The 13,087-nt window shown below is 47.1% G+C and overlaps 1 protein-coding gene across 1 annotated transcript in view; it reads right to left on the bottom strand.

Annotated features, from left to right (window-relative positions):
- Positions 1-13,087, bottom strand: part of LOC120849777 (uncharacterized protein K02A2.6-like) — a 53,737-nt gene extending 40,650 nt beyond the window's left edge. Inside the window, exons 1-5 of the mRNA XM_042292705.1 lie at positions 12,655-13,087; positions 11,516-12,606; positions 10,916-11,095; positions 9,485-10,648; positions 8,012-8,191 (exon numbers count right to left, since the gene is read on the bottom strand). Coding sequence (XP_042148639.1) covers positions 8,012-8,191; positions 9,485-10,648; positions 10,916-11,095; positions 11,516-12,606; positions 12,655-13,087 — 3,048 coding nt within the window. The remainder of the gene's footprint in view (positions 1-8,011; positions 8,192-9,484; positions 10,649-10,915; positions 11,096-11,515; positions 12,607-12,654) is intronic.

Below are 13,087 nucleotides of genomic sequence, written 5' to 3'. Positions count from 1 at the left end.
ACCTAGCGCCACCTAGCCTAGCTACTTGCAATTACTCTGCTTGACCCCGCCATCTGGTGGCTAGCGATTTAACCTTCTTTCACGCTACGCGATAAACAGCGGGTTCGAGTTCGTTCTTTCGAGAGCGGCTTTTAGTTTCGCGGAGTGAGTTTGCCCTTCTCCGTGATGTGCGGTTGACGAAGGAATTGTGACTCGAGGAACACCAAAGGTAAGACGCAAAGTGCGCGAAGTAACTGGGTATCGGTTGTCTCCGTTTAACATCGCAGTGCTGTTGACGAGAAGACTGAGTAACTGCTTTCGAAACGCAGGTTTCTGTACCTGTGGGGGGAATTTGGCTTCGGAAATAAACACAGTTTGCGGAAAGCTCGTGTTACGCTTTCATTTGCTGCTGCTCTCGTCCCGTACAAGAGACGTAGCGTCCTCGTTAAGCCTTATTGGGCTCGATTTGCTCGATTCGGGGCCGCCATATTGAGATGCAAGCGACGGAGGAACTTTCCTCCCCTGCTTCAGGGACGAAGGTTTCTCCCTTTCTAAAGGAACATAGGTTACAAGACCGTTCCTCCCGTAAGGGAGGACTATCCATACCCTTTTTTCTAAGAGTGCAGTAGTGATACACGACCGCACGCCGGTACGATGCTCATCCAGATCGAAACGGGCAGGGGTGGGGATTGAACCCATTCTATTATTTTTACTGCTTGAACACTGCTATCGAGATTACACATTTGGTCTACCGGAGCGAGCGTATTGTGCTCCCCGAACTCACTTCATTGGAAGTGTGTTCTTCGGGCAGGGCTGGGGATTGAGCTCAGGATGACTGGGATCTCCAGCGCGAGCTTTCTCTCCACGTGCTCCGATCTGGTGGGCACTAGCCCACTCGGCCACCGATACCCCTTAATAAAGACATGTTAAAATAATTTGCCGTTTACAATTCTCTGTGATGCCGAATTGGAGCGCAGCTCTTGAGGAGAAGGGGGAAGGGTACGAAGGGGAGGGTATGCAGCTGCTCCCCCTCCGTACCCTCCCATCCTCCTCTCCTGTTCCCATCCCACTTAGCGTAAAACTTTCGCTAAATTTCCCGCTAAATTAAGCCGGGAAATTTTCCCGCCGAATCGGCGTGCGACGCCACACGACACGTCACCTGAAATTATAAGTGTGACATCACGTGACGTCACACGGGTAAAATTTTCCCTCTAAATTTAGCAGAAAACTTTTACACCAAACTTAGCAAAAACGTTTACGGCAAAATTTAGCGGGAAAATTTTACTCTCGCGACGTCAAACGTGATGACACGTGACGTCACGTGCTACGTCATTTTGGAAAACAGCCCCTAATGCAACGCGCGGTTACGCCGACGCCGCTCAAATTGGAAACGGGTTCCTAGGAGCTGTGCTCTAAAACAACGCTACATTAAAGAAGGATTTTTACGCCAATTGGATGATTCTGATCGATCATCGCAAGCCAAGATAAAGAACGAAGCATATCCAACTTTAACGTTCCGCTTTGTTCCAGGGAAGCCTACGAGGAGGCCCTGAAACTGCCTAATTAGATCATAATTATCCTGTTGTCTCGAATAGTTACAGGCTGAGACAAAAGTACGCTCCATCATTCTCTGGTAACCAAGATAACCTAGGGTGCCTTCATGTGCGCTTTGCTTAGGGTGGTGGCATCTCGCCATTTTGTCTCTCACGTTTATTTTTATTTTTTGTTCAGAAGCGCGTGAAAGAGCGTGGCCCTGCACGCGTTTGTGGCGTTGACTGTATTATGGCGACATTTTGTTTTCGTTGATTTCTTTGTATTTTCCCCGTGAGCGCGCGCTGTCGGCATCGGGTACTACAAAGGGTAACATCACCCTAAACTGAAGGACATTGAGGCACCCTAAGATAACCGTTGAATGACTGGCTTTGTCGTCGTCTTTTATCAATTCGCGCTGCGCTAATCTTGGTTCAGATCAGCCTAAACTCCAAAACCACCCACTAATTTTTTGCAGTGCCACTCTTCTACATGTTCTCTCTTTCACAAATTTATTTTTCTTTATAAAATAAAACTTACGCCACCCTTTTGGTTTCTGTGTTGTTATGCTTTACTGTTGAAACACTCTTATTGATGACACGCACTCGATCGAGCGAAGTGAGTTCGTCAAACTCACTCCAAGCCAAGTGTGTTCCTCAGGAAGGAGCCGTGTGGCACACTACAGAAATGACGCTATCGGCGAAGTGCACTCGCTTGTATACACTGTTTCATACTTAGTGTGCAACGCTGTCAAAGCTACTGGCGCGAGCATGGAGCTTGATCTCGTTGATCATTTCCACGCGTTCTCGCGCAAACAAAACCATAGATGAAGCCACGTGCTCGCGCCAGTGGCTTTGACAGCGTTGCACGCTAACTATGAAACAGAGTATAGTGACACTAAACTAGCCCGTCTGACAGGGGTAGTATACATTGAGAGCGCAATAATTTCAAGGTTCAACCATGCTAATTACAAACACCATCGAACTTGTTGTTCGCAAGGTAATGACGTCACGAGAGGGAACCACAGGAGGACGCTACCAAAACATCTCGCCACTAATAGACCCATCTCAATAAGCGTTCGGCGCATGCGTGACGCCACCATAACTTTAGATAGAGCCCTAAATGAGCTACGCTTAGAGTATCGGCAGTCTGTTCCTCGATATTGTTGTGAGCGGCGCCATCTTGGTGCTTGTGTAGAGCGGAGGCCACTGCCGATCGTCATGATTCAAATGTGTGACTTCCTCGGTATTAGATTCTACGTTAGAAGCTCGTGTAATATTAAACATTTGTGGAGTACGGAAAAGCGCTTCCCGTGATTTTCGATAAAGCTTCAGATAACTGGCGACCATGATTTTAAGCCGCAAGATGGGTAACTGTCATTGCTCTGAAGCGTAGCTTATTTGGTGGCATTAACTTGAGTCATATGCTTTAGTTCACAGGAGGTCAACCAGGAGGCAGACGACCGTGCATGCGAGGGCTCGTGCCGTTTCGTGCTGTACACGCGCAAAGCTCCAGCGAAATTGTCACAGGCAAAAAAAAAAAAAAAAAAAGTATACAAAAGTTTCCTCGGTACTCCGCGGCAGCGGTGGCGCAGTCGAGCTGACTGGTGAAATCGGTTGCTCTGTTTTCCGCACGCTCCGTCTACTTCGTCCTGCGCTCTAACAGGCTTTCAGAAAGTCTCATTCAAGGTCGGTTCACACAGGAGCGCTTTCCTATGTTACTTTACCTTACGAACACTTGCGACAGCTTATGACCGCTTACGACCGTTTACGATACGAGTCACCGGACATGCGTGCTTCTAATGAAGCGTGGCGACCGGTTCAAGGGGCAGCTTTGCACGCGACATACGAAGTACGAATGTCCCAGTGACTCCTCACGTAACGTAAGAAATCGTGAGTAAGAACCCCTGTGTGGACCGACATTTGCACGGCAACCGCAGAAAGTGGCACCAGATTGCTTCGCGCCATCCAGTCTCAACATTCTGTACACGCAGTTAATCCACACTAACACATCGCATTCTAGTTATCACTAGAATAACTAATTTATTCTACTGATAGCACCCTCAGATGAACAATACAAAACAAAACCTTCTATCTTTGAACACAAAATCCCGTGGCAAAGGCCTTTGCCACGGGATTTTGCCGCGGGAAAGGCCACTGCCCGTTGGCAAAAAGCGGTCTTTGCCACGGGAGTACGGCGAAGTGGGCGACTTTCTTCATGTCGTATTCGGCCGTAAATGTTATATTCTTCGTAACAAGCATCCGCGGACAACAACCGCTGAAACTCCGTCGTCGGGACAAGCGTGGCCCTGGGCTTGTTTATATGAAATTTTTGTTTTCTTTCCTCATTTGGGTGTTTGCGACATTTAATGTCTCTGCGTGTTTCTTACGTGATCGGCCGGGCTACGTTCAAGTTCCACCCCCTCGTAGTTTTTGCGTGCTTCCCGGGGCCCCACTTTCAATTCCGCGGAAAACCTCGGCCCTGTTTTTCACCGGCACACGCGTCCCCCCAACTAAAACAAGAACAGTCGTCTGCCCGCGTTCCGAGGCTACGCTTTTTCGTCCATTAACTTTCTCTCTGTAAGAGCTTTATTTCTTTATTTCCTTACTTATATACTTATTTACTGTTATCACGTTGTGGGTGGCAACATTTCGACCTCTTTTGAGATCCGATTCGCAACGTTATTTTTTCCTTGAAATTTTGCTTTAAGATAGGAACATTCGATATTTTTTGTTTCGCCTTAATCGAATTTGGTTTTTTTCTTTGCCCTTGTTAACAATTTAAGACGCCGCACTGCGTCCACGAAAATTGCTGGATGTTTCCAGTGTCTTCGGACTGCTCCTGCGTAAAACCTTTCCTTCTTATCTTGCCTTATTTTTGTTTGTTCTTTGTGCTGTTTTATTTTTTTACGATACGCGCATCCCGTGGTTCTGCTTGCGACAGCGCAACAAACATTCTCTCCCAAAATAGGTCCCACATCTGCCCCAATGTGCGCACGTATTGCTCGCACCCTCATCTAGAAGACAACATACAAAAAAAAATTATTTAAAAGATATACGTAAATTACTATATACTTTAGTTGTGTTCGACGCTGCTTAAATAATTTTTTTTTTAGAGCTGCTGTAAAACAATTATTTCTGTCATGCACACCATGCTAAAGGAATGTATCTCGACGCGAGAAGGCAAAGACCTCTACCTGGTTATTCTTTCCGATAAAACAACACTGGACCAGTGTTTTGCGAGTACGTCTTAACCACTTTCAAAGTCAGTTCGACATACTTGGCTCTCGATCTCTTCTCCAGTAGCGAATTGATCGATCTCCACGCCAATGGCTCTGCTGGCCCGGCTGCTCTCTAATCGAAGATTTTGTTTTGTATTGTTCATCAGAGGGTGTTTAGTTATTAGCTTTTGTGAACTCGGTAGCCCGTTAAATGACGGTTTTTCGTAAGGCTCTTTCCTAACCTCGCGTTCATCATATTCGCGAAATAGGAAACCAGATCTAAATGGTGGTTGACCTCTCTGCGTGACTCTCTTTCCGAACCAATGCAAGCTGTTAAAGTCCTTACCTTGGATCTTCCGTCGCGGGCGTATAGGTGGGCAACTACAAAGGCAAATTAAATTTCCGTCTGAGAAAAAAAAAAAAAAAATTCGCAGGGTATATCCCGCTCGGTCGAAGTCACCGCTGTTCCAAGGAAAGCCGGTGTGACGCCGCGACCATCACGTGGAGAACCGACTGCACCTGACGGCCCAAGAACGTTTTGGAATGTTCGAACCCCGCCGCCCGCTGTTTTTCATTCTATTTTCGAACTGTAAGTGCGCCTCAGTTTGACATTAGAATTGTAAGCGCTCCAATTAAGAAACGACGTTCCTGGGACGCGTTCCTTTTAGGAGGAAGGAAGGAACGCCCCGTTCTATTTTGAATCGGTGGAGCTGGAACGGGAACTCGTTGCATTTTCACTGGAACGGAGAAAAGAACGCCGTTCCTTTTTTTCATCCAGTAGGGAAGTTTTTTATTTTATTTCTGAAAGGAAAATTTTTTATTTTATTTCTGAAAGGAAAATTTTTAAAGTATAAAAACAATAACTTTACGAGGAGAAGGATCTCGTTAAATTTTTGGTTACTTATCTTAGGGTTTATTTTGTGTGGGCCTCGCTTGGTAACAGTCAGCTGCAGGCGAGCTAGTGGACATCGATAATTTTTCCAGTGCCCGAGACTGCGGTACAGAAAGCAAAATTTTTAGTCGAAGGAAAAGAAACAGAAAGAGGGACGTTTAAAACTCAGCTACTTTCTTTGCTTCCACGAGTTCATTAATACATCCAGAAATCTAAGGCCGACTATAGCCATTACTGAACTTCCACAAGGAGACCTACGGTTACAACAAAAGAACAGGTTACCAGATATCGAGCACACCCTTGTGTTCCGAACATTGGTCCCTTAAAAGATGCACACAAATTGACCTTTATTCCTTTTCCCCTTGTCCCCCACCTTCAAACTGAACAACGAATCCAACCTTCATGTAGAAGGACTTGTAGTTTTCAAGACTGACCTTCCGAAAGCCCTACCTTCTTCTTCACTTGCTCGTCTTGCAGACAGCAACATCGATAAGCAGCTACCAATAAGTTTAAACAAGGGAATTCGTTAGATTGAAACGTGTGAGGTGATTGTAAAACGCTCGTGCAGTGGGGAGTAACAGTACATTTTGCTCGTCTGAATTGCCCACCGCAAAGATGAATATGGTTTAAAGCTAACATTTTAAAGATGAATTTATGAACAAATAAAACCCTGCTTCCGCTTGTTTTCTTCTCCTAGTGCTCTTCCATCATAGCATTGAAATTTGTAGGTTCCCATTTAATAAGATATATATAAAAAATAAGAAATTGTTCCTCTCGATCTAACTAAATATGATAATCTGCAAAATACAAATGTAACGTATATGTAACGATACGTTCCATTTTTTAACTGTAACGGGAGCGAGGTCCTTTTTCACATATGGAACTAGTAATAAGAATGCGTTCCGAAAATCAGAAGGAACGAGTAAAGGATTTTCGTTCCTTTTTGTGAGGAACGTGTGCAGCACTGGTGCTCCTTGGCCATAAAACATTCAGGATTCTTGACCATCTTGCGGTGCCTGCTGTCTTCGGTCGGTCACCATCGCATGAAAACGACAAGCTGCGGTTACATTGCTCATACCATCATACAAAAAACAGTCTGCAACCACGAGTGACCGCATTATCCGGGGTTAGAATTCCGCGTGCCGATTTTTCCTTTTGAACTCATTCCATGCGGTATTCGAAGCACGGATGTCGCGGTGACTCGCGTTCGAATCTGTATCCAGACTGTCAAAATCACTGATCTCTATGACAATTGCTGGATCGCGTTTGCCCGCTCCGCGATTGCGGTCAATGGCGGCCATCTTTAGGTAGAGTTATATCACCTCTAGCCAATGTAAGCTGCTGCAGCCGCTATCATCCATCCATGGCAGATAGCGTTTTGGCAGGTGGGTTGGCAGGCTGCGGTCAAAATAGCGTGGGTGATATTGCGTGCTTGATTAAAATTATTTGACGAAACATGTTTTTGAAACCCGGCGTGAACAGTAGTCCGGTTTCTGAGGACCTGATAAAAGTTTCACGAAATCGAAGCACCGGGAGAAAAGCAGCACAGCACGTATCGAAAGTCGCATCGAAAGAAGCATCGAAAGCAGACGACGGTAGGGAGTCTGCTTTTGATGCGAGCTGCGGTGCTTTCCGCCGGTGCTGAGCTTTCGTAGAACTTTTTCCGGGTCCTCAAAGATGAGGCTACTGTTCACGCCGGGTTTCAAGAATCTGCTTCGTCGAACAACTTCAATCAAGCACGAAATGTCACCCACGGTACAGTGTACTAGATCTACGGCTATTTTTATGGCAGCCTGCCGCCATTGCGCTGTCCGCCATATTACTATGATGGCTAGAGATGATATAACTCTACCTAAAGATGGCCGCCAGTGACCGCATTCCGGTCCATAGGAGGAGCTGGTCAAAGGCGATCCAGCAAATAGACATAGAGATCAGTGGTCAAAATAATTGGTTTCTCAGCTGTAGATGAGCAATGTAGCCAGTGCAGTACAACCGCCAGCCTAGGGTTTTTAACTAGCACCACGCTGTAGTGATACACGATCGAACGCCGGTACGATGCTTGTTCAGATCGAAACGGGCAGGGCTGTGGATTGATGCAGACCGTCTTTTGTGTAATGTATAAGCAGTGTCGCCCCGGCTTAGAGAAATCTCAACAGTGCCGGGGTCGCAACGGAAATGACGAGCGTGACTGGGAGAGGCTTAAGGGGTATTCACACGAGGGAGAAATCCCGGGGATTTCTCCCCGGCACGCGCGCATCACGAGATGAAAACGCGAGGCTTTTGCACATCGCAAAGCCTGGCGTTTTTGTCGTGGAATGCGCGTGCCGGGGAGAAATCCCCGGGATTTCTCCCTCGTGTGAATACCCCTTATGCGCGCCACTAACAATTACCGGGGCGTCCAGGTTTCTGTTATCCAAAGGGACATCATTTTGTACAAGGTAGTGCGCGTCGTTTGGTTTGATCGTTTTATGCTCTTCCTGGAAATGGCATTTGCAGTAGAGCGCGACCTCTTCTGTTAGTTGATGACTGTGATCGTTGATGATCACAGTCACAATGAGTGTGGCCGGCGCCTAGCGGTCCATAAAAGTAAAATTGTTTCGAGGTGTGTTAGACTGAGCCCCATTCACACACTGTTCCAGGCAAGGGGGGTCCAACGTCCGCCTTGCGTCAAGTTTAGCGGATGTCAACGTAGGAAGAGCGGCGGGGGCCTCCGCTTTTCCTACGCTCTTCCTGCAGCACATACGTTTACAATGTCAATTTACGTAAAAAAAAAAAGTTTCTTATAATTTTACTAGAGAATAGAAATAATTTTGCCCGTTTTAAGATTTTATCAGCAATGAGCCTGTAGCTTTCAATTTTGGGTAACGCCTCTGGTGAGCAGAATCAAATATATTTCGGTCGTGTATCGGTTGTGAGTCATTGCACGTTTTTAACGTTGCTCGTGGACGCTAAGCTGACAGAATGTCACTTGTAAATGTAAAGCTGCGAAAAAAAAAGGAACACGAAAGCTTAAGGAATGACATTCTTATTGTTTTGATAAAACACTGAAAACGCGGGCTGCGTTTTTTTTTTAGTTCCTTTTGTACATTTTTAGACGCACTATTACCGCGCATAGACAAATACTGACATACACGCTTGTTAACAAACGTGGCTCGTGCATGCTCGAACGCTGCAGTGCCAATTTATGCTCAATGCAAGCATTACATGGTCCCGTCTTACGTTAAGCCCCTTAGTTTTACGGTCGCGCCCGCGCCCGAGAGAAACAGGCTTAGGCTGTAACGCTTTTGAAGAACGACGAATGGCGAAATAGATTTGACAGCAACCTTTATCTGGATGGTCGTTTTTTTATTAAAATAATAAGCCTGAAAGAGGAAGCAAAACTAAGTTGAAGTCGTTGCCTCCGCGATCTAGCATGCTAATCTGGTCGTTATTGTCAGAAAACGATGTTTATTGATTCGATTAGCGAGCGGATTACATGATGCTACACTGGCTACGCCATGGCTGGATCTCTGCGTCTGTGGCTTTAGCTCGTCTTGGCTTTCTCTACAGTCCAGTGTCTTTTGCTTGGCTTGGCTTCCTTGACATCCCCCTTTTTTTCTTTAGAGATCAAGCCTGACGACTGGTTTGATTATGCGACCTGATTTGGTAACGGTGGTTGAGTCTGCCGGGTTCTCTCGCTGGGGGCTGGGGCACACTCGGCTGTCGGTCACAGGCTGTGGCGCATATGGCTCGATGCTGGTAGTATGAGTTTTTGCAGCGTGGTGTAGCTCAGCCTTAGTCGGACGAACAAAGGACGTATTACGACGGTACTGTCCCTTTGGTGTCTGTACTATCACAGACCGAGGTTCTTCCGAAAGACGTACGACTGTTCCAGGAACCCATCTCCTGTTTTCTTCCCAAACTTTGACTTTATCGCCTGGGGCCATGGCAGGGGCTCGTTTGGAGTGCTGGTCAGCGTAAGCCTTCTGCTGGTTGCGCTCGTGACGCAGCTTGTCCGGCACGCTTTGGATTATTTCGGGCTTTAGTAGCTTGTTGTGTGTGGGAACTAGAGTTCTTGTCCTCCTGCTGTACAGTCTTTGTGCAGGTGAACCCAGTTCTTCACTCCTTGGCGTGTTTCTGAAACTGAGGAGGGCCATTTGTATGTCGCTTTTATCCAGAGAGCATTTTCGGAGAATCCCTTTTGCAGTCTGAACGGCTCGTTCAGCAAGACCGTTTGACTGCGCATACCTCGGACTTGAAGTCACGTGTTGGAAGCCCCAGTCTCTGCTAAAGTTCTTGAATTCTTGTGCTGCGTAGCAGGGACCGTTGTCTGTTTCAATCTCTTTGGGGACGCCATGAGTTGCTAGCCACACTTTCATGACGTTTACAACTTCTTTTGACGATTCTCCTGAGAGCTTCTTGATGTCTAGGTATCCAGAGTAGCTGTCGACAATGACAACGTAGGATTTTCCTTCGAAGTTCAAGAGATCTGATGCTACTCTTTCCCACGGGGGGTCTGGTATTTCTTTGAGATGAAGTGGCTCTCTCGCTGGTTTTTGGTTTGTTGCTTGGCATGTGGCACATCTTTCCACGTAGCATTTGATGTCTGTCGTCAGCCCCGGCCAGTACACAGTCTCGCGGGCTCTCTTTAGACAACTGTTTATGCCTAGATGTCCCGCGTGGATCTGGACGAGCAGTCTGTTTCTCCAAGTCTTCGGAATGACTATCCGATCGCTTCTGAACAACATGTCTTCATACACAGCGGGTTCATCCCTAAATGACCAATACAGCTTCATTGGGTCACTGAGCCCTCTTGTGGTGTTTGGCCATCCTTCTTTCGTGGCTTGGATCACTTCTTGGATTTCTTTGTCTTGGGAAATGTCCCTCTTTAGTTCTTCCATTGTTTCAGGTGACATGGGTACAATTGCCATCACTTGTATGTCATCTGTATATGCACCTGCCGACTCGTTCTTGATGCAGTCTCTGCTCAGTAGATCTGCGATCACGAGTTCTGTTCCTTTCTTGTAGACGATTGTTGGTGCGTACTGCTGTACGTCAAAGAGAAGTCTTTGTAGTCGAGGAGGGGCTTTGCTCAACGGCTTCTTTGCGATGCTCTCGATCGGTTTGTGGTCAGTCTCGATGGTTAGAGGTCTTCCATAGATATATTGGTGAAATTTCCGGCAGCCGTATCGGATCGCTAGTGCCTCCTTCTCGATCTGAGGGTAGTTTTGTTGTGCTTCCGTCATTGCTGCTGAGGCGTAGGCAACAGGCTTTCCTTCTTGTAGGAGAACAGCTCCTAGGGCTTTTGAGCTTGCGTCCTCTGAAAGGGTCATAGCACCATTAACGTTGTAGTATGCGAGTGTTGGTGCACTCTTCAGCGCTTGCTTGATTTCGGTCAGTGCCTTGCTCTGTTCCTCTGTCCACAGGAACTCAGTGTCCTTGGTGATGAGCTTTCTCAGTGGTGCAGTCTTGTCCGCAAGGTTGGGCACGAACTTCTGGAGATACTGGATCATCCCTAGCAGTCTCTGTAGCTCGGTCTTGTTCTTTGGTTCATTTAACTGGTCGATGGCGGCTACCTTTTCTTGGTCGATCTTGAGTCCTTCTGCAGTGATTTCGTGACCAAGAAACTTGACTTCAGGCTTGTCAAAGACACACTTGTCTTTGTTGAGTTTAGTGCCAGCTTCTTTCAGAGCATCCATGACCTTCTTTGTAGTCTCTTGCAGCTGTTCGCTTGTTTCGGCATACACCAGGATGTCGTCCATGGAGTCGACGGCGTTCGGAATCCCTTCCAGGATTCTGCTGATGACTTGTTGAAAAACTTCTGGTGCTGTGGCTACGCCAAATGAAACTCTCCTAAAGCAGTACCTGCCCCACGGAGTGCTGAAGGCTAGATACTTTTTGGTGCGCTCTGACACTTGCATTTGCCAAAATCCTTTCTTGAGGTCTAGCAGAGTGAACCGCTTGGATCCTCTGACATGCGCAACAATTTCTTCCAAAGTCTTGTGAGGATAGTTTCGTCTTATGAGAACTGTGTTCAGTTCCACTGGATCGATGCAGATCCTGATCTTTCCTCGCTGCTTCACAACAACCATTTCACTGCAGAATGGAGTTGGTTCTGTGATTTTTTCGACGATTCCTTTCTGTTCCATGCTCGTGAGCTTTTGCTTGACTTCATCCATAAGTGCATATGGAACCCTTCTTGGTGGCTTGTTTTCCAGCTTCTTGCTTGCTTCGTCTTTGACATCGGCATCATAGACAAAGTTCTTGATGCAACCGATGCCTTGAAATATTTCGTCATCTTCTTGTGTTGCTTGGACTGTGTGCACTCTCTTCACGAGGTTGAGGAGCTCGCATGCGTTCTGACCCAGAACTGGTGTCACGTCAGAGTTCACGACGAGGAATCTCAGTTTCGCTGGCTGATCACGGACAGTGCATGCTTCTCTCACGTCACCGATCACTTGCATCCTGTGATTGCTGTATGTTGCGATTCTTTTGACTGGCGAAGGAAACACTTGTAGTCTCATGGCTTGGGCGTTCTTGCTTGGGAGGACGTTGCATTGCGCTCCTGTGTCCAGTTTCATGACAACTTTAGTTCCACACTTGAACTGGATTTCTTCTTGCCACACCGTTTTGCTTGTCTTGGTTCTCAGCTCCGACATATACATTTCTTCAGGGTCTTCGTGGTTGTCGATGGCATGGACCTTGTGTTGCACCATACTTCTGCTTGACCGGCACACTGCAGCAAAGTGTCCTTTCTTTTGGCACTTGTTACACGTCTTGCCATACGCTGGACATTCTTTTGGTCTGTGAAATCCTCCACAGAAGCTGCATGCTTTTCTTGCCATTCCCGAATTCTCCGGCGCTTGCTCTTTCGTCTCCGCGACAGTCTTCTTTCTCGGTAGCTGCTTTGTCTTCTTCGTGACGGCGTCGACGGTCCTCGTTTCTTTGTTTGCGATTTCTTTGAGCTGCTGTGACGCCTGTTCGCTCGCTTTGCAGAGATTCACGGCTTTGTGCAGGTCGACAGTCGGGTCGCTTAGCAGTCTTTCTCTGACATCGTCGTTGGTGATGCCAACGATAATGCGATCGCGTAGTAGTTCATCAGTCAGCTCACCGAACTTGCATTTCTTTGCTTGTAGTCTTGCGGCCGTCAGAAACTCGTTGAAAGTCTCGCCCTCTTTCTGCTTCATTTGATTGAACCTGTACCGTTCGTAGGTGGGGTTGACCTTCGGGTGGGAGTGCTCTTTGAACCGTTGCTTTACGATGTCCAGGTTTTTCTTGTCGTCTTCGCTCAGTGGGAGCGTTCGGAACACGTTCTGTGCGTCTGGGCCGATGACAGTCATGAAGTTCGCTACTTGAACTTCGGGAGGTTTCTTCTGTAACTGGATCGCTGTTGCGTACCATTCGTAGCTCTGAAGCCAGTCGTCCCAAACGTCTGGCGACTGCGACGACAGATCAAGAGGCCTCGGCGTCTTTAGACTACCTTCCAT

Source organism: Ixodes scapularis, unplaced genomic scaffold (genome assembly GCF_016920785.2).
Source record: "Ixodes scapularis isolate PalLabHiFi unplaced genomic scaffold, ASM1692078v2 PGA_scaffold3__209_contigs__length_174095766, whole genome shotgun sequence".
Lineage (NCBI taxonomy): Eukaryota > Metazoa > Arthropoda > Arachnida > Ixodida > Ixodidae > Ixodes > Ixodes scapularis.
Note: the sequence above shows the minus strand (reverse complement) of the source record. Positions and strands in the feature narration are given on the sequence as shown.